Below are 21,568 nucleotides of genomic sequence, written 5' to 3'. Positions count from 1 at the left end.
TGAGTCAGGAACTTTTGGACCCCAGTTCCTAGTCCCTCCCTGGCCCGCAGAAGCATCGGAAGGCATGACCCAGGCCCAGGACACCCTAGCTGAGCGCCAGGGGTTGACACTCTTCTCTAGCACCTCAGAGACAATTCTGAATATTGAAAGGCAAACCGAACACACCCGTAAGGAAGGAGGCACATCAGAAAGACCACGAAGACATGTTTCCGGCATCCTTTTACGGATAGGAAACATAGGATTTTATCTGTTTTTCGAAAACAAGAAACACAGAACTAAAGCGTCTTCAGTTCTATTAGATGGGAAATATCTTTTATAAGTTAGTCAGAGGGAGGGAGACTAGGTCAAGGGAGGGATCAGCCGGACATTCCCAGTTAGCAAAGGTCAGGCAGTAGCTAAATCACTGCTTCTTAGGTTAGTACACACCGGCATAACCTCGATTCACCTCATTTGCTGATTTTAAATAAGGGACCATAAGAACTTGAAATGCATATTGGATGTCACCCAACAGTGAAGCTCGACTGCCAAGGCGGAAAAAAAAAGCGCCCTTTCTCCTCCTGCTCCTGGCTCCCCGAGGTGCCCGGTTGCAATCTGCAAATGTATTGTCTGGCCCTAGGGGCTTGACAGTTAATGATTTGCCGCAGAAGGAGCCCGCCGGCTGCGGTGCGAGAAGGACGCGAGCGAACCCGGGAGTGCGGACTCACTGGCCGAGCCGAGCCCCCACCGGCAGCACAGGCACCGCCTCCCGTCTTCCGGGACCCAGCACGTCTAGGGGTTCCGGGCGCCGGAGACCGCGGGGCTCCCATGGAGGCCACCTCGCCGGCGGGATCCGCCCTCCCGCAGCCTCACGCGCAGGGAGCAGCGGGCGAGTCCGCCAGCCTGCTGCACCGGATCAAGGACAAACTCTTCACCTGGTGAGTGGAGGCCGCGCACGGCGACCGGCTGGGCGGCGGGCGCTGCTGGGAGCGCCCGGGTTCGCACGTGGCGGCGGCAGGCACTGGGGAGCTGGTTCAGGCGGCTGAACATGTGCTGCAGGGATGTAGCTGTTTACTGGCTTTATGAAGCTCTTGCTGTCCCTCCCTTGACTCCCTCTTAGAAATCGTGGGGATGTATTTCAGAGGATCTGAGGGGAAATTCACTGTCTTGGCATTGTTAAGTCGATTCCCAGTGGCCTCCCAGCGGGGAGGGGACGAAGTCCCCAGGGTTGCTGTGAAGGAGGGGTATCCAGTCTCGGGCTTGGTAGGTGGGTGAGCTCCTCTTCCTGCCGCCGGTGCCCACATTCCTTGCTACGGAGCCCGGCAGAGTGGGCGGGTGATCCCTCACTAACAGTTGAGTTCACCCAAGTGAGAAGTCTGTGTTGAGTTTTGTGGTGCCGCCCCGAGGAAATCCAGAGCCTGCCTCTTTCCCGGGCTGAGCGAGGCGACGTAGCCACCTTCAGGTCTGGGGGTCCAGGGAAGCCTGCTTCTCTTGTCACTGTGTTAGTAGAAAATAGAGAGGAATGTGCTCAAGGGATTGGCAGAGACTCTGGGACGGGGACAGCATTTCTGTGGTTACTGGACGACTCGCATCCTGGAAATACAGATAACTCAGGTCTAAATAATGAAAGCCAACATTCATTGAGCACTCACTATGTCACCTACTGTGCTTAGCGATTTATATGGATACTATCATTTAATCCTTACCCTTTTATGAGATAGCACTGTTGTTATCCCTGCTTTGCTGATGGAGAAACAAAGAAGGCTAAGCAATTTCCCTAAGGCCATGCGATGACCTGTAAAGGGTGGCGCCTGCCAGCCCCAGTTTAAACTGGGTTTAACTACTCCTGGCCGCTGGCACTTTTTTTTTTTTTTTTTTTTTTTTTTTAAGATTAACAAAGTGAATTTTCCATGAAAGGTTGTGAAAACTGTCTTAACAAGTCATACTATATTCAAAACTAGATCAATAATGGTGTATGTATTTTTCCATGTAAATAAGTTTTAAATAGCTGTGTGTGTTTAAAGGGCCAAAAATCACCTTGTATTATCCAGCTATATACAGTATGTCTGATAAATTTAGCCATAAGTTCTCAGCTGGGAGGCAGTGTAGTGTAATGTCTAAGGGTACAGATTCTGGACTCAAATCCTGTTTTTGTGCCACTTACCAGCTAGGTGACCTTGGGCGAGTCACTTAACTTCTCTGTGCCCCACTTGTCTTGCTTGTAGAATGGGGATAATAACAGTACCTACCTTGTTGGGTTATTGTGGAGATTAAGTGGTGATTACGCAGGAGTGGCAGACAGCCTCGTTCATGGTACTATGCATGGGTTAGTTTACACCCATCATCAGCCCTCCATTCTTGGGTGATAGGAAGATGTGGTGTTGCTTCAGGAGATGACAAGCAACCCTGATGATGAGACAGACAATATGGTGGATTAGTTGAGCAAGACATAACAAGGATTAGCAATAATTGTTTGTTCCTAATGCAAGACATAACAAGGATTAGCAATAATTGTTTGTTCCTAATGCTCTAATGTTTTCAAAATCTGGTATGTTTTACCAGGAACATCTGATAGCTTCCTAGAGAGAAGATTTCTTCTGTCTCTGAACACACTTTTTTTGTGCCTCCCTTATGGATTTTTACTTTCTTCCCTGTGTGATAGCTATTTATGTGTATCTTGCATTCCTGATGGACAAAGTCCTTAACAGCAAGAATCAAGTCTTTTAAATGTTTGTATTTCCCACAACCCCATAAATGAATGAATGAGGGATGACTAAGGTACTTGAGGCTTCCTTTCCATTCTGCCATACTCCCTACACTCTAACCTTTATTGATCTTTATTCTGAGGGTCTTGGGCTAGAGGTTTTTTTTTTTTTTTTTTTTTTTGGTTGGCTGAGCTCTTTTGTTCATTAAGATTTTCAGTCCTACCTCTGGCAACCGTCCAAACATGAATTCTTGTTTGCAGTTTCTCCTTGTCTAACCCAGCAATCAGAAAAATGCAGTTTACCTGATATCCAGGACTTCTTATATTTCAGTATTTTAAACTCTCAGTATCAAAACTCATCCCCTAAATTTGAGTTTAGCTCCATGAATCCCTAACCGTTATGGGATGGAGAGAGGTTGGTGTGTAGATGTGTTATCACCATATGGATAGCATATAAAGGAATAGTTTGTGACCACACAACTGTTTTCTACTCCTTTTACCAAAAGGGGGCAATAATACCTCTTTTGGCAACTGGGTACTAAATAGCAGAGGAAAAGTTTAGGACCTTGAGCTGGTTCTGTTTTCATTATGAGAGGGATATATTCTAGGTATCACCAACTCCTGATATGCCTGCCTCAGTAGTAGACAGATAACTTTTTCTCTATGATTAAGAATATCAGGTCACTCGTTCAATAAACATTTATTGAGGACCCACTACATGCCAGGCATTCATGATAAAGAGCACTCTATGTTTCCAAGTAGACTCTGCTTGTAATGTCAATTTCAATTTCAATTTCAATTGCTATCAACTCAAATGGCAAATACTATGATAGGAGGATAAGGATTTCTAGGAATACCTGAGGATATTTATTTAATCATATGTATACTATCTAGCAGATTATATCCTAACGTATACTCTAATTCAAATATGAAAAAATGCATGTTTCTTATAATGACTATCAAATTTATATCTCTAGCAAAAATTGTTAATTATTATTTCACATATTTATCCTTTTCCCATCAGATAGATGGTAAGCTTTTTGAGGGCATATGTTTTATCCCATTCTTTTTGTAGTACAGTGCAGGACATGTATTCATTCATTCAGTCTTTCATTCAACAAACCTTGAGCATCTATAATGTTCTAGGTTCTAGACTAGTCTCTGTGCTATTAAGATGAATAGGATATAGTTCCTGTTCCCAGAGAACTCATGATCAAATTATGGCAAGAAGTTATGATTTAAAAAATCATAAAAAAAGAAGTTATGATATGTACTGTAGAGGTGAGCACAAAGTACAGATGGCACAAAGGATGCCAGAGATCAAGTCCACCAGCATGAGGAAGCTCGACAGAGAAGGTGATTGGGAATTTGAAGCATGAATGAGTTTTCCAGGTGGACTAGGTGAGGAAGGACAGTCCAGGCTTAGAGATGCCAAAGAGTATTTTGCTCAAGGAACTGCAAATAGCTTGGTTTGAGGGGGGCACAGTCTTGAGGACGAGTGAACAATAGTAGTTGGTCAGTCTACATGTGTACTCCTTGTTACTGTCTAGTAAAGGGCCTGGCCCTTTGGTTCTTCCTTTCTGTTTGGTTTCCTCATTTCAAAGATTAAGGCACAGAAACTTTTGATGGAGTCATTTAGTGGCATTTAACTGTACAGCCTTCATCTATTCACTAAACAAACATCTATTGAGCACTCACTGTGTGCACAACACAATCCTAAGCTGGTATGTAGCCCTCCTGAAAGGTACTGTAAATTGAAGAACTTTCTGTGGCCTTTGCAAGTGGGGGATTAGGGAGCTCTAGACCCTACCAGTCTCCAGAATATCTTCTCCCTTCCCCCTTTTAATTTGCAAGATTAATTAATATCTGCCTCTTCTACTAGACTTCAGGAGGTAAGGAATCCAATCTAGTTTTGGTCACTATTGTATTCTCTGCCAAGTGTAGCGCTTAGCTTGCAAATACATACACAATGAATATCGGATGTGACTATATGAATCCTTAATTCCAAATAGGAATTTTATAACAGATCACATCTCTTTAAAAAAATTTTTTTTTCTATTCAGCACTGTATATTTATGACCCAGTCATGTTTGGTTTCTCTACTCCATCATTTTTCAATCTCAGCCTTATTGACATTTTGGGTCACATAATTCTTTGCTCTGGGGGCTGGCCTGTACACTGTAGGATGTAGCAGTATCCCTGGCCTCTACCCTCTAGATGCTAGTATAGCACTCCCTCCACCTCCTTACCTCTGAGTTGTGATAATCAAAAATCTTTCCAGACATTGTCAGATGTTTCCTGGGGGACAAAATGACCCTGGTTGAGAATCACTGATCTAGCCTGTTGTTTCTAACTATCTGTGGTTCCATGGTCCTTCAGTGATGGACACTCAGATAGTTTCCAACTCCCAGCCACAAACAACACTGATGAACATTCTCATACATGTCCCCTTGTGTACTGGGGAAGAGTCAATGGCCAGGCCTGGCCAAGTCCCTCCAGGTGACTTTAAGTAGAAGGGAGGGGATGAATCCCAGAATGGAGAATCCTTGGGCATTACAGAACCACTGTTGATTGCTTTTGTTTGGCACCCCTCCATCAGGCTGTTTTGTGACTATGGCTTTATCACCAGCTGCTCTGGAAGAAGGAGGAGGCAGTCTCTCTAGGTTGTAGCCCATTAGACCTAGGAGCTTGGAGGGAGGTGGGTGGAGGAATGGCTCCTGGCTAGAAAGCCTGAACCTTTTTAACTTCTCAACACTGCAGAAAGTTGTTAAAGGGATAGGCAGTAATGCAATGTAGGGGAGAGGTAAGGGTTGACATTAAAAGCCTTCCACTTGGCCTCTGGCTGTTCTGTGTCCCGGATATAGTCCCCTCTCTCCCCCAGACCAGTTCTAGGAATAACTTTTGGGTTATTTCTGCTTATCTCTTCTCCTTTCTTCAGGTTGATTTAGAGGAATATGAGATGGCTGCCAGTGCTTATTTCCCATCTTGACAACACTTCCAGAATATTTCTGGAGTCCACCTTCCCCTCCAATCCTTATTACTACTACTTCAGTTTAGGCCTTTATCACTACTTGGACTTTTGTCACAGCTTCCATCCATGCCTCCACCTACCCTAAATCATCTTATTTCACAAGAACCAGAGTAATGTCAAATAAAATTAAAGGGTACCAATAACTGCCATCAAATGAGAATTTACCCCCTATCACATCCTACTAACATTTCATCAGTCCTTATAAAAAGTTTTTTTAGTCCCTTTTTTTTTTTTTTTTTTTTTTTTTTTGCAGTACGGGGTCTCTCACTGCTGTGGCCTTTCCCGTTGTGGAGCACAGGCTCCAGACGCGCAGGCTCAGTGGCCATGGCTCACGGGCCCAGCCGCTCCGCGGCATGCGGGTTCCTCCCGGACCGGGGCCCGAACCCGTATCCCCAGCATCGGCAGGCGGACTCTCAACCACTGGCCACCAGGGAAGCCCTAGTCCCTTTGATAGCATAGAAGTAACTTGCCTGAGGGTACATGGTTAGTGAGAGGTAGAGTTGAAATAGTTTCATTTGATTCCAAACAAGACTATTTTACAGTACTATCTCAGAAATCTCACTGCACCATGTTCAGGCTGAAACCTTTTGGCTTCCTCCCATCACCTGCACCAGTGGTTTGCAAATTGAGGGAGCTCTTGGGGTTCCCTGGAGGCTCCTCTGAGTCATTATGGGGGCAAGTTAGGAAACAGAAGCTGGTGGCTCCTGGGCTGGCCTCTGGCCCCCACCAGTCTGTTGCTTTGCCTGGTTTATAGTTGGGCTTCTGTGCAAGATGTTTGAAGAAAGGGTTCTGCAGCTAAAACAAGACTGAGAGCCACTGGTTACTGGATGGAGCTCAAGCTGTGGCTGTAGCTACTGCTTCTGGCTGTTGTTCCCCTCTTCACCCTCCTCCCCCCTCCCCTCCTCCCTCCTTCATTTTCTTCTTTACCTGAACACAATTATTATATTTTTAGTGGTTTTTATTATGGTAAAATATATATAACAAAAAATTTACCATTTTAACCATTTTCAGTGACATTAAGTACATTCACAATAGTGTGCAACCATCACCGCTCTCCATTTCCAGAACTTGTTTATTATTCCAAATAGAAACTCTGAACCTGTGTAAACACTAACTCTGCATCCCCCTCTCCCCTCAGCCCCTGGTAACCACCATTCTACTTTCTGTCTCTACAAATTTGACTATTCTAGATCCCTTGTATAAGTGGAATCATGCAATATTTGTCCTTTTGTGAGAACTCAAGGTTCTTGACGTGAACTGTAAGGCCCCCTATCACTGGCCCACTTCCCTCTCCAAGCTTATCTCCCAGAACATCCATCTCTCATGTGGCGGCCCAGCAATAACGGCATGCCTCTGAGTACCTTGCTGTTACACATCATAGTCTGCATCTTTACACCTGTACCTCCCTCCTTGAATGCTTTCCTATCTGACCTCATGGCTGCTTAAAGACTCTTTGTAGATAGCATCAAGTCAGGCAGTCTTCTTCCCTGGCTCCTTGCTGTCTGTCTGTTGGGTGCCCTTCCTCTATGCCCTTCAGTTACCTGTTTCCTAACTCGTTACATTTACCATATTGTGACAAAAAAGGTAATTTTCACTAGCCATAGCTGTGGAAGAAGTGAATTGGCTCTCAAGGTAACTGCTTGTATATATAAGTTTTGGTAAGTTTGTTAAAAAGTTATAAAGCTTCCTTATATTATTATTTACTGAGGAACATCAGAGAAAATGAATCATTTCATGCAGGTGAGTTTTACAGAAAACTTATGACCCACTCTTTTAAAGTATTAAAATTTACTTTTAAACCCAATTAAAATGACACTGTTTATGTAATGGATTACTCATTTCTGTTGATTAATTTATTCATAATTTTGGGCAGCAGTTCTTCAACATTTAATTGGTTTGTATCAAACAACTTTCTAGGGTAGGCCAACCCATTGAATTACTTAGTGGGTCCATTTGCAACTAATCCTGGAGATTTTACCAAGGGAAAAAACCCATTATTTAGAAGTCTTCATGGTATATTTAAAACAGATATTTGAGACTACTTGCCTTTTAATAAACGAAGTGCATTCAACATATCACCTTTTCTTCATGATTCAGGATCATCATTATGATGATTATGATGATTAAAATTATTATGCCGAGTGGTCATAATATGATCAGAGGTTAATTTTTTGTCTTATTTTTTTCTGACTTCTTTCTGACAGTTGTCACACATGATTTTTTTCTGTATTACTGAGCATATCTCTGAAAGTCTGCATTCTTTCTAAATTATGACTTCTAACCTGTTAATGCTATAGAAACCAGGTAACCCAGTTTCTTAGAATTGCTCGTAGTGAAAGTATAAATAGGCCCTCTATAAAGATTTAAATGGTTTTTATTTTAATAAATTATAAAAACTTTAAGTCCACAAATTTTGGGACTTTTTTTGGATGGTTACAGGAGTCTATGTTAATTAAAGTCAACAGGTAAGTAATATGTCACAAATAAGTAATATGTCACAAAAACTTGGTTATTTATGCTAATGATGCAGAGAAAGATTCCATGAAAAACCACCTTTGAGTCCCAAACTTCTTTCTAGTCATTTCTTGGAAAACAGTATTTAAGGAACGTTTTAACTCAGTTTTTTCAGTCAGCAAATCCTACTGAGAGCTTGAGGCTAGTATTATTGAGAGCTTGAGGCTTAGAGCTTCCCAGAGGAGTACTACGCAGAAGAGTTTAGGAGAATATTTCTTAAACTTTAAGAAACTTAAAGCAGCCAGGTTTCATCTCCTCCACCAAGTCAGTCTGGCCAGAGTCTGTGCTACTAACCAGTGTGGTGACCCTGCCTCCTATGAGCTGGGCAATAAACAGAAAAAAAAGGCCTTGGACAATTTACCCCCTAGGGTTTTTTCTCTGGGTTATTTGTATCTCCTTGGGGTGCCAGAGAGTATATAAAGTCACAGGATAAATATAATGCTCTTTCTGGGGCATCATTTAATTTATTTTTTAGATTCCAGTTGCACAGAAGTGGATTAATCATAATCCCTGGCTCATGACACCCTTTCATTGTTGGCCCGTGAATAAGTTAAGTTTTTTTTGTGCAGTAAGTTCCTGTATACCTACAACCAGCCCTAAAACTGGAATTGTGATGGTAATTTTCATCTACCTATTGGTCATCTCCTCTTTCATATCCCTTCTTCCCCAACCAAAGATAATCACCATCCTGAATCCTCCTTTCACCATTTCCTTGCTCTCATTTTGATATAGTTTGATACCTCTATGTATTTCTAAAAAATTATTTATTATTATTATTATTTTACTTTTTAAAAAGGATATGCTATATATAATCTGTTGGGATTTATTTACCCACCTATATCGCATTGTTAAGTTTCATCCATATTGTTGCCTGATACTGCAAAACACTCCCTTTTTTTTTTTTTTTTTTTTTTTTTGCGGGCCTCCCTCTCCCATTGCGGAGCACAGGCTCCGGCCGCGCAGGCTCAGCGGCCATGGCTCATGGGCCCAGCCGCTCCGCGGCATGTGGGATCCTCCCGGATCGGGGCACGAACCCGTGTCTCCTGCATCGGCAGGCGGACTCTCAACCACTGCGCCACCAGGGAAGCCCAACACTCCCTCTTGCTTCATATAATAGTCTTTCCTGTGAGTATACCACACTTTATTTACTCATTTTGTTGATGGGCATTTGGGCTTTTTTCTATGTTTTTTGCAATAGTGAACAGGACTTCTAGGAACATTCTTCTACATGGCTCCTATTGATCACTTGTAAGAGCTTCTTTTATACACACACATGCACATATACATACATCTAGGAGGGGAATTGCTGTATTATAGGGTATGTGATTGTTCAACTTTATAAAATAATGCCAAAGTTTTTCCAAAGTGGTTGTATCAATTTATACTCCCACTAGCTGAGTATGAGAGGTCCTGTGAAACAAATAACCTTTCTAACACTTGATATTATCAGACTTTAAAATTTCTGACAGTCAGATGAATGTAAAAGAGTATCTCTTAATTTGCATATCCCTGATCACTAATGAAGCTGGGTCTCTGTGTATGTTTATTGGCCTTATTTGTTTCCACTTTTGAGAAATACTCATATTACCTGTGAAATACCCATATTTTGCCATTACTTTTATATTAAATGGTGTATCTATACACAATGCAATTTATATAGATTTTAAAGATACCACCAGAAAGTTGAAAACATTGGCGCTTGTATCAGGTTGCCCACTAATGCTAATTTACTTCTCCTTGCCTGATAGTGGTGGTTCAGTTGAAAATGCTGAGAGTAGCTGAGAGTTGGGAGGTGTAAATTAGGAGCAAATGAAGCAGATTAAGGAGGGGAATGAGTTTTTCTGGTCTGAGGCCTGTGGAGTGTTGAAAAGACTCACATGACTCACAGGAAATCTCCCTTACACCTCTGTTTGCCTCCCAGGCCCAGTCCTCAGGAACTTTCTAATTCAGGTTTAGTCTCCTGTTTTCTTTTGGTGCCTGGCTTGTGTTTAAATAGTGTATTAGTTGGATTGTTAGCAGAGAAATCCAGCTCACCACTGTCCTAGGTAAAATAGAGGGTTTATGACTTAACAGAATTCAAGGAGGGTAAAAGTGCCAAACCACAGAGAGCAGAGAAGCAGCTGGAGGCAGGAACCCAAACCACAGTAGGATTCTCTGCCTGTCTCTTTATTTGTGCTTTGCTTTCGCTGTTGATTTCATTCTTCTAACTGTAGACCAGATGATTATCTTCATTTGAGGATTACGTTTTACAGTTTAAACCACACAAAACAGAAAAAAACACAAAACCCTCAAGTTTTGAAATCTGTATTTTTGTTTGATAATCCACAAGAGATGTACATTTAGATTTTCCAACGGTTAAAAAAAAAAAGTCTTCAAATTTCCTATTCAGCCTCAGCCTCAATGGGCAGGCAGTATTAGCAATTTAAAATTTTATGGGTCATGGCTTCTTGGCTGCCCATTGAGAACAGGGTTAGTCTGCTTTCTTCCGTGCATTTGCCGGACTGGGCTGGGTAGAGAGTAGGCTGTACATCTGTCACAGGGTCATAAACTCTAGTCATCTAGACTCTTGAAACAGCAGCACGCTCATTACCCAATACTAATCCCATCCTTCTGAATCTACCCTTCCCCCATCCCTGATCCCAACTTGTCAGCCCTCCTGGAGCTCCTGTTCCTAGCCTTTGGAGGGTGTTCACATTGGTGCCCCTCTTAAAATTCTCACACAGGAGTCTGGGGAGAGGGAGAATCCTGGAGGTAGAGGCCATATCTTCTACACAGTTTAGTGCTGCCGCCTCCACCCTTGTAGGCTGTAGGACTCAAGTTTCTCTGACTTGTGTCCAAAGAGAATAGGTGAGTTGAATATGTGTTTCAGACTTCTCATTTCAGCCAATCAAAAATTGGAGGACAGAGGGAGGATATCATAAATAGATTTTATGTCATCTTCTTTTCATTAGAACACCCCTTACTAAAATAATTAATTGTAGAACATATAATCAAACGAGTGTGTTAATGCCCATTGTTAGAGATGCAGGGTAATTTGTACCAATTGGTCTCCCTGTATGGTATTATAATACTCAATATTGTATATTTTATTTTTGTTCTTATCAAGGAGGCAGTGTGTAGGATGAGAAAATACAAACCTAACAGCTAAAACTCAGTTTCTCACCTATTCAACTGTACTTGTAATCCCTTTCTTACAAGTTTTTGTGAGATTTAAATGAAACAACATATATAAGCACTTAGTATGGCACCTGACACACAGTTATTTTTATTAAGCCACCTCACTTTTGTTAGGATAATAATAAAGGTTTTCTGAGTTCATAATAAATGCAAGTAGTATGCCCACTGTCCTCGGTTTCAGTTACACGTGGTCAATTGAGGTCTGGAAATATTAAATGGAAATTCCAGAAATAGACAATTCATAAGTTCTAAATTGCGTGCTGCTCTGAGTAGCGTGATGAAATCCTGTGCTGTCTGCTCCATCCCACCTGGGACTTGAATCATCCCTTTGTCCTGCGTGTCCTGCCCATTAGTCACTTGTAGCATCTTGGTTATCAGATTGACTGTCTTGTGTTCAAGTCACCATTATTTTACTTAAAAATGACCCCCAAATGAAAGAGTAGTGATGTTGGCAATTTGGATATACCACAGAGAAGCCATAAAATGTTTTCTTTAATTGAAAAGGTGAAAGTTCTCTACTTAATAAGGAAAAAAATTGTCAGCTGAAGTTGCTAAGATGCTCTTACCATAGTAAGAACAAATCTTCTAGATGTGAAGTTGTAAAGAAGGAAAAAAATGTGTGCTAGTGTTGCTGCAGCACCTCCAACTGCAAGTTATAGCCGCAGTGTGTAATAAATGCTCAGTAAAGATGGAAAAGGCATTAAATTTGTACCATAAGATATTCTGAGAGAGATCACATTCACATAACTTTTATAACAGTATATTGTTGTGATTGCTCTATTCTATTAGTTACTGTTGTTAACCTCATTTATAAATTAAACTTTATCATAGGTATGTAGGTATAGGAAAAAACATAGCATATATAGGGTTTAGTACTATCCACGTTTTCGTGCTTCCACTGGGGTTCTTGGAATGTATCCCTCATGGATAAAGGGGAGGGGGCTACTGTACTTCCAGTATAACAATGATTATGAGCCACACTGCTTGGGCTGCTCTCCAGGTCTACCACTTACTAGCTGTATGATATTGGGCAAGTTGCCTAATGTCTTGTGCCTCAGTTTCTTTATCTATAAAGAGCCATAAAAGTAGTACCTACCTGGGACTTCCCTGGTGGTCCAGTGGTTAAGACTCCATGCTTCCACTGCAGGGGGCACCAGTTGGATCCCTGGTTGGGCAACTAAGATCCCACATGCTGTGTGGCGCAGACAGAAAAAAAAAAAGTAGTACCTACCTTTAGGATTGTTGGGAGGATTAAATGCATTAGGATTATGAAATTGTGAAATTGTTAGAACAGTGCTTGGTACATAGTGTGCACTCAACAAGTGTCAGATATTGTTATTACTACTGTAAACAATAACGATAATAGTAATAATAATTACTACTATTACTCTTGTAATAATAGTAATGGTAACAATAGTAACAACAACAGTAATAACAGTACTAGATATTGTGTGGCTATGTATATAAGGGGGAGGCACAAAAATATCCGTGACAGTTTCTGCATTTATAATCTAGTAAAACAAATACAACAGGCGTTTAAACACTACAGACAGGATGTAGCAAATGGGAAGGAAGGTTACAATGCAAATGCCGTAGGAGTTGAGAGGACATCATTCTGGAACTGGACACACTTCTTACTATCTTTCTTCTCACAATTATTTCATTTTCTTAGCATAGAGGAATGGAAAGAACACAGGCTTTAGAATCTTGTTTGGATTTTAATCTAGTGTTACTATCTGTCATATCAACTTGGTTAAAAAACTTTGAACTTTTGCAAAATGTTACCCACATTTTAGGTTTGTATGAAAATCCAGTAAGATAATATATGTAAAAGCTCAATACAGTGACTGGCACTTGTCTCCCTTTTATTGTATAGATGGTGAGTATTAATATGTTTCCCTTGTATTCTTGATTCATGCAGGACATAATATGTAAGGAAATCACTGGATTTCCAATTTTTACTTTTGTTGGTTTGAATAAAACTAGTTCGGTAGTTTCTGTCTTGATGGCATGGTTTCATTTTTTTCCCAGCAAATGATGAAAGTGTTTTAATCCAGGATGGCTCCTGATCAACTTTGTCTGAAGTTACTTAATAGGCTTTTTACTTGATGTGATTATCTTGTTACTTAAGGCCATTCATTGAGATGAATGTAAATAGTTAAATAATATTATGATTCAAGTATTATTTTAAGTGTCATATGCAACTAAGTTGACTTGGTGTGTTAGTTTTCTAGTGCTGTCATAACAAATTACCACAAATTTAGTAAGTTGAGAACAACACAGATTTATTATCTTACAGTTCCTTAGGGCAGAAATATGCCACAGGTCTCACTGGGCTAAAAGCAAGGTGTCAGCAGGGTTTTGTTCTTTTCTGGAGGCTCTAGGGAGAGTGGATTTCCTTTCCTTTTTCAGTTTCTAGAGGATGCTTGCATTCCTTGGCCTTTGGCCCCTTCCCCCATCTTCAAAGCCAGCAACTTTGCATCTCTCTGACTCTTCTTCTGTAGTCATACCTTCCTCAACCACAGATGGGAAAGATTCTTCCTTTTAAGGACTCATCTCAATGTACTTAACCATAATCACATCTGCAAAGTCCCTTTTGCCATGTAAAAGGAAAAAAACTGTATTTTCCTAAACTCAGTACTTCTGACAACAAATGTCAGAGTGGGGGTATGTGGTTTTCTCACATCAACCGATTCTTCAACTCTCCAGACACAAATTGGGTGTCCTACAATTTAGTTATGACAATATTTGGAGCTAGTGCAGATGACGCAGGTTAAGGACTCAGTCCCAAAAGATTGCCCCCATCCCCCAACCTCCCATTTCAGACACCACTCATGAGTCCCAGGTTGTCACCTTGTACTTCTGATCAACCAGCTATAAATCAGAGGTTCCCATAAGCTCCTCCTCGGGTTTGATAATTTGCTAGAGTAGTTCACAGAACTCAAGAAAAGTTTACTTGTTAGATTACCAGTTTATTATAAAAAGATACAACTCAGGAACAGTAAGAAGAAATGCATAGGGCAAGCTATGGAGGAGGGGGCGTGGAGCTTCCATGCCCTTTCCAGGTACATGACCCTCCCAGCACCTCAGTGTGTTCGCCAACCTGGAAGATCTCTGAATACCTTGGTTAGGGTTTTTAAGAATGCTTCCTTATGTAGGCACAAGTGATTAACTCATTGGTCATTAGTGATTAACTCAGCCTCCAGCCCCTCTTCCCTCCCTGGGGGTGGAGCTGAAAGTTCCAGCCCTCTAATCACTGGCTGGTTCCCTTGGCAGCCAGTCCCCCATCCTTAGGGGCTTTCTTAAAGTCATATTATTAACATAAACTCTGGTGTGGTTGAAGAGGGCCTGTCATGAATAACAAAAGATGATTCTTTCACCTTTATCACTCTGCAGCTATTTCAGGAACTGGGGATGAAGAAACAAACAAACAAACAAAAAAAGGTGCTCCTATCACTCTTTTTTTTTTTTTTTTAACATCTTTATTTGAGTATAACTGTTTTACAATAGTGTGTTAGTTTCTCCTTTACAACAAAGTGAATCAGTTATACATATACATATGTTCCCATATCTCTTCCCTCTTGCGTCACCCTCCCTCCCACCCTCCCTATCCCACCCCTCTAGGTGGTCACACAGCACAGAGGTGAACTCCCTGTGCTATGCGGCAGCTTCCCACTAGCTATCTAATTTACATTTGGTAGTGTGTATATGTCCCTGCCACTCTCTCACATCGTCACAGCTTACCCTTCCCCCTCCCCATATCCTCAAGTCCATGCTCTAGTAGGTCTGTGTTTTATTCCCATCCTACCACTAATCTCTTCATGACATTTTTTTTTTTTTTTAGATTCCATATATATGTGTTAGCATACGGTATTTGTTTTTATCCTTCTGACTTACTTCACTCTGTATGACAGATTCCAGGTCTATCCACCTCATTACAAATAACTCAGTTTCATTTCTTTTTATGGCTGAGTAATATTCCATTGTATATATGTGCCACATCTTCCTTATCCATTCATCTGTTGATGGACACTTAGGTTGCTTCCATGTCCTGGCTATCGTAAATAGAGCTGCAATAAACATTTTGGTACATGACTCTTTTTGAATTATGGTTTTCTCAGGGTATATGCCCAGTAGTGGGATTGCTGGGTCATATGGTAGTTCTATTTGTAGTTTTTTAAGGAACCTCCATACTGTTCTCCATAGTGGCTGTATCATTTTACATTCCCACCAACAGTGCAAGAGTATTCCCTTTTCTCCACACCCTCTCCAGCATTTATTGTTTCTAGAGTTTTTGATGATGGCCAATCTGGCCGGTGTGAGATGATATCTCATTGTAGTTTTGATTTGCATTTCTCTAATGATTAATGATGTTGAGCATTCTTTCATGTGTTTGTTGGCAATCTGTATATCTTCTTTGGAGAAATGTCTATTTAGTTCTTCTGCCCATTTTTGGATTGGGTTCTTTGTTTTTTTGTTATTGAGCTGCATGAGTTGCTTATAAATTTTGGAAATTAATCCTTTGTCAGTTGCTTCATTTGCAACTATTTTCTCCCATTCTGAGGGTTGTCTTTTGGTCTTGTTTATGGTATCCTTTGCTGTGCAAAAGCTTTTAAGGTTCATTAGATCCCATTTGTTTATTTTTGTTTTTATTTCCAGTTCTCTAGGAGATGGGTCAAAAAGGATCTTGCTGTGATTTATGTCATAGAGTGTTCTGCCTATATTTTCCTCTAAGAGTTTGATAGTGTCTGGCCTTACATTTAGGTCTTTAACCCATTTTGAGTTTATTTTTGTGTATGGTGTTAGGGAGTGTGCTATTTTCATACTTCTACAGGTAGCTATCCAGTTTTCCCAGCACCACTTATTGAAGAGGCTGTCTTTTCTCCACTGTATATCCTTCCCTCCTTTATCAAAGTTAAGGTGACCATATGTGTGTGGGTTTATCTCTGGGCTTTCTTTCCTGTTCCATTGATCTATATTTCTGTTTTTGTGCCAGTACCATACTGTCTTGATTACTGTGGCCTTGTAGTATAGTCTGAAGTCAGGGAGCCTGATTCCTCCAGCTCCATTTTTCGTTCTCAAGATTGCTTTGGCTATTCGGGGTCTTTTGTGTTTCCATACAAATTGTGAAATTCTTTGTTCTAGTTCTGTAAAAAATGCCAGTGGTAATTTGATAGGGATTGCATTGAATCTGTAGATTGCTTTGGGTAGTAGAGTCATTTTCACAATGTTGATTCTTCCAATCCAAGAACATGGTATGTTTCTCCACCTATTTGTATCATCTTTAATTTCTTTCATCAGTGTCTTATAGTTTTCTGCATACAAGTCTTTTGTCTCCTTAGGTAGGTTTATTCCTAGATATTTTATTCTTTTTGTTGCAATGGTAAATGGGAGTGTTTTCTTAATTTCATTCTCAGATTTTTCATCATTATTGTATAAGAATGCCAGAGATTTCTGTGCATTAACTTTGTATCCTGCTACTTTACCAAATTCATTGATTAGTTCTAGTAGTTTTCTGGTAGCATCCTTAGTATTCTCTATGTATAGTATCATGTCATCTGCAAACAGTGACAGCTTTACTTCTTCTTTTCCTATTTGGATTCCTTTTATTTCTTTATTTTCTCTGATTGCTGTGGCTAGAACTTCCAAAACTAGGTTGAATAAGAGTGGTGAGAGTGGGCAACCTTGTCTTGTTCCTGATCTCAGTGGAAATGGTTTCAGTTTTTCACCATTGAGAACAAGGCTGGCTGTGGGTTTGTCATATATTGCCTTTATTATATTGAGGAAAGTTCCCTCTATGCCTACTTTCTGCAGGGTTTTTATCATAAATGGGTGTTGAATTTTGTCAAAAGCTTTCTCTGCATCTATTGAGATGATCATATGGTTTTTCTCCTTCAGTTTGTTGATATGGTGTATCACGTTGATTGATTTGCGTATATTGAAGAATCCTTGCATTTCTGGAATAAACCCCACTTGATCATGGTGTATGATCCTTTTAATGTGCTGTTGGATTCTGTTTGCTAGTATTTTGTTGAGGATTTTTGCATCTATGTTCATCAGTGATATTGGCCTATAGTTTTCTTTCTTTGTGACGTCTTTGGTTTTGGTATCAGGGTGATGGTGGCCTCATAGAATGAGTTTGGGAGTGTTCCTCCCTCTGCTATCTTTTGGAAGAGTTTGAGAAGGATAGGTGTTAGCTCTTCTCTAAATGTTTGATATAATTCGCCTGTGAAGCCATCTGGTCCTGGGCTTTTGTTTGTTGGAAGATTTTGAATCACAGTTTCAATTTCAGTGCTTGTAATTGGTCTGTTCATATTTTCTATTTCTTCCTGGTTCAGTCTTGGCAGGTTGTGCATTTCTAAGAATTTGTCCATTTCTTCCAGGTTGTCCATTTTATTGGCCTAGAGTTGCTTGTAGTAATCTCTCATGATCCTTTGTATTTCTGCAGAGTCAGTTGTTACATCTCCTTTTTCATTTCTAATTCTATTGATTTGAGTCTTCTCCCTTTTTTTCTTGATGAGTCTGGCTACTGGTTTATCAATTTTATTGATCTTCTCAAAGAACCAGCTTTTACTTTTGTTGATCTTTGCTATTGTTTCCTTCATTTCTTTTTCATTTATTTTTGATCTGATCTTTATGATTTCTTTCCTTCTGCTAAATTTGGGGTTTTTTTGTTCTTCCTTCTCTAATTGCTTTAGGTGCAAAGTTAAGTTGTTTATTCGAGATGCTTCCTGTTTCTTAAGGTATGATTGTATTGCTATAAACTTCCCTCTTAGAACTGCTTTTGCTGTATCCCATAGGTTTTGGGTCGTCGTGTCTCCATTGTCATTTGTTTCTAAGTACTTTTTGATTTCCTCTTTGATTTCTTCAGTGATCACTTCGTTATTAAGTAGTGTATTGTTTAGCCTCCATGTGTTTGTATTTTTTACAGATCTTTTCCTGTAACTGATATCTAGTCTCATAGCGTTGTGGTCAGAAAGATACTTGATACGATTTCAATTTTCTTAAATTTGCCAAGGCTAGATTTGTGACCCAAGATGTGATCTATCCTGGAGAATGTTCCATGGGCACTTGAGAAAATTGTGTATTCTGTTGTTTTGGGGTGGAATGTCCTATAAATATCAAGTAAATCCATCTTGTGTAATGTATCATTTAAAGCTTGTGTTTCCTTATTTATTTTCATTTTGGATGATCTGTCCTTTGGTGAAAGTGGGGTGTTAAAGTCCCCTACTATGATTGTGTTACTGTCGATTTCCCCTTTTATGGCTGTTAGTATTTGCCTTATGTATTGAGGTGCGCCTATGTTCGGTGCATAAATATTTACAATTGTTATATCTTCTTCATGGATCGATCCCTTGATCATTATGTAGTGTCCTTCTTTGTCTCTTGTAAGAGTTTTTATTTTAAAGTCTATTTTGTCTGATATGAGAATTGCTACTCTAGCTTTCTTCTGATTTCCATTTGCATGGAATATCTTTTTCCATCCCCTCACTTTCAGCCTGTAAGTGTCCCTAGGTCTGAAGTGGGTCTCTTGTAGACAGCATATATATGGGTCCTGCTTTTGTATCCATTCAGCCAGTCTGTGTCTTTTGGTGGGAGCATTTAATCCATTTACATTTAAGGTAATTATGATATGTGCGTTCGTATTACCATTTACTTAATTGTTTCGGGTTGTTCTTGTAGGTCTTTTCCTTCTCTTATGTTTCTTGCTTAGAGAAGTTCCTTTAGCATTTGTTGTAAAGGTGGTTTGGTGGTGCTGAACTCTCTCAGCTTTTGCTTGTCTGTAAAGGTTTTAATTTCTCCATCAAATCTGAATGAGAATCTTGGTTGTAGGTTTTTTTCCTTCATCACTTTAAGTATGTCCTGCCACTCCCTTCTGGCTTGTAGAGTTTCTGCTGAAAGATCAGGTGTTAGCCTTATGGGGATTCCCTTGTGTGTTATTTGTTGGTTTTCCCTTGCTGCTTTTAATATGTTTTCTTTGTATTTAATTTTTGACAGTTTGATTATTATGTGTCTCGGCGTGTTTATCCTTGGGTTTATCCTGTATGGGACTCTCTGTGCTTCCTGGACTTGGTTGACTATTTCCTTTCCTATATTAGGGAAGTTTTCAACTATAATCTCTTCAAATATCTTCTCAGTCCCTTTCTTTTTCTCTTCTTCTTCTGGGACCCCTATGATTCGAATGTTGGTGCGTTTAGTGTTGTCCCAGAGATCTCTGAGACTGTCCTCAGTTCTTTTTTTTTTTTTTTTTTTGTGGTATGCGGGCCTCTCACTGCTGTGGCCTCTCCCGCTGCGGGGCACAGGCTCCGGACACGCAGGCTCAGCAGCCATGGCCCACGGGCCCAGCCGCTCCGCGGCACGTGGGATCCTCCCGGACCGGGGCACGAACCCGCATCCCCTGCATCAGCAGGTGGACTCTCAACCACTGCGCCACCAGGGAAGCCCTGTCCTCAGTTCTTTTCATTCTTTTTTCTTTCTTCTGCTCTGCAGTTGTTATTTCCACTATTTTATCTTCCAGGTCACTTATCCGTCCTTCTGCCTCAGTTATTCTGCTACTGATCCCATCTAGAGTATTTTTCATTTCATTTATTGTGTTGCTCATCATTACTTGCTTCCTCTTTATTTCTTCTAGGTCCTTGTGAACTGTTTCTTGCAATTTGTCTATTCTATTTCCAAGATTTTGCATCATCTTCACCATCATTATTCTAAATTCTCTTTCAGGTAGATTGGCTATTACCTCTTCATTTGTTAGGTCTGGTGTGTTTTTATCTTGTTCCTTCATCTGCTGTGTGTTTTTCTGTCTTCTCATTTTGCTTATCTTACTGTGTTTGGGGTCTCCCTTTTGCAGGCTGCAGGTTCGTATTTCTATCTATTTTTGGTGGCTGTCCCCAGTGGCTGAGGTTGATTCAGTGGGTTGAGCAGGTTTCCTGGTTGGGGGGACCAGTGCCCCTGTTCTGGTGGATGAGGCTGGATCCCGTCTCCCTGGTGGGCAGGTCCACGTCTGGGGGCGTGTATGGGGATTTTGGTAGCCTTACTGTGATTCTAGGCAGCCTCTCTGCTAATGGATGGGGCTGTAGACCTGTCTCGCTCTTTGTTGGGTATAGGGTGTCCAGCACTGTTCGTTGCTGGTCCTTGAGTGAATCTGGGTCTTGGTGTTGAGATGGAGATCTCTGGGAGATTTTCGCCGTTTGATATTACGTGGAGCTGAGAGGTCTCTTGTGGACCAGTGTCCTGAGGTTAGTTCTCCCACCTCAGAGACACAGCCTTGACACCTGGCTGGAGTGCCAAGAGCCTTTAATCCACACGGCTCAAAACAAAAGGGAGAAAAAAATAGAAAGGCTAGAAAGGCAAGAGAGGAAGGAAGAAAGGAGTAAGGGAGGGAAGGAAGGAAGAAAGGAAGGGAGGGAGGAAGAAAGGAAGGGAGGAAGGAAGGAGGGAATAAAGAAAGGAAGGGAGGGAGGAAGAAAGGAAGGGAGGAAGGAAGGAGGGAATAAAGAAAGGAAGGGAGGGAGGAAGGGAGGAAGGAAGGAGGGAATAAAGAAAGGAAGGGAGGGAGGAAGAAAGGAAGGGAGGAAGGAAGGAGGGAAATAGGAAAGAAAAGAGGGAAGAAAGGAAGAAAGAAAGGGGAGAAGACAAAATAAAGTAGGGTAAAATACAGTTATTAAAATAACAAGACAATTATTAAGAAGAAAAATTTCTATTAAAGAAAAAAAACAAAACAAAACAAAACAAAACAAAACCAAAAAAAAAAAAAAAAGGTCGGTCTAAGCCCAGGATAAATGGTGAAAACAAAGCTACACAGACAAAATCTCATACAGCAGCACCCACATACGCACTCACAAAAAGAAAAAAGGGGAAAATAATAGTATATCTTGCTCCCAAAGTCTACTTCCTCACCCTGGGATATTTCGCTTTCTATTCAGGTTTTCCACAGATGCAGGGCACTTCAAGCTGACTGTGGAGCTTTAACCCGCTGTTTCTGAGGCTGCTGGGGGGGACCTCCCCCTCTCTTTGTTCACACAGCTCCTGGGGCTCAGCCCTGGAGCTGGCCCCGCCTCTGCGCGCAGGTCGTCCGAGGGCGTCTGCCCTCCGCTCAGACAGGGCGGGGTCAAAGGAGCAGCGTTAACCGAGCAGCTGATTCGTGGTCTCTGGCTCACTCAGGCGGG

At 41.0% G+C, this 21,568-nt stretch overlaps 1 protein-coding gene across 1 annotated transcript in view; it reads left to right on the top strand.

The window, feature by feature from the left end:
• Nucleotides 1–733: 733 nt before the first annotated feature.
• The window catches only part of SLC35F2 (solute carrier family 35 member F2), a 62,350-nt gene continuing 41,515 nt past the window's right edge, over nucleotides 734–21,568 (top strand). Inside the window, exon 1 of the mRNA XM_059070364.2 lies at nucleotides 734–914. Coding sequence (XP_058926347.1) covers nucleotides 805–914 — 110 coding nt within the window. The 5' untranslated portion in view covers nucleotides 734–804. The remainder of the gene's footprint in view (nucleotides 915–21,568) is intronic.

The sequence above is a fragment of the Kogia breviceps genome, chromosome 7 (genome assembly GCF_026419965.1).
Source record: "Kogia breviceps isolate mKogBre1 chromosome 7, mKogBre1 haplotype 1, whole genome shotgun sequence".
In the NCBI taxonomy this organism is placed as follows: Eukaryota; Metazoa; Chordata; class Mammalia; order Artiodactyla; family Physeteridae; genus Kogia; species Kogia breviceps.
The sequence above is the reverse complement of the archived record's forward strand: the minus strand, read 5'-3'. Positions and strand labels throughout refer to the sequence as shown.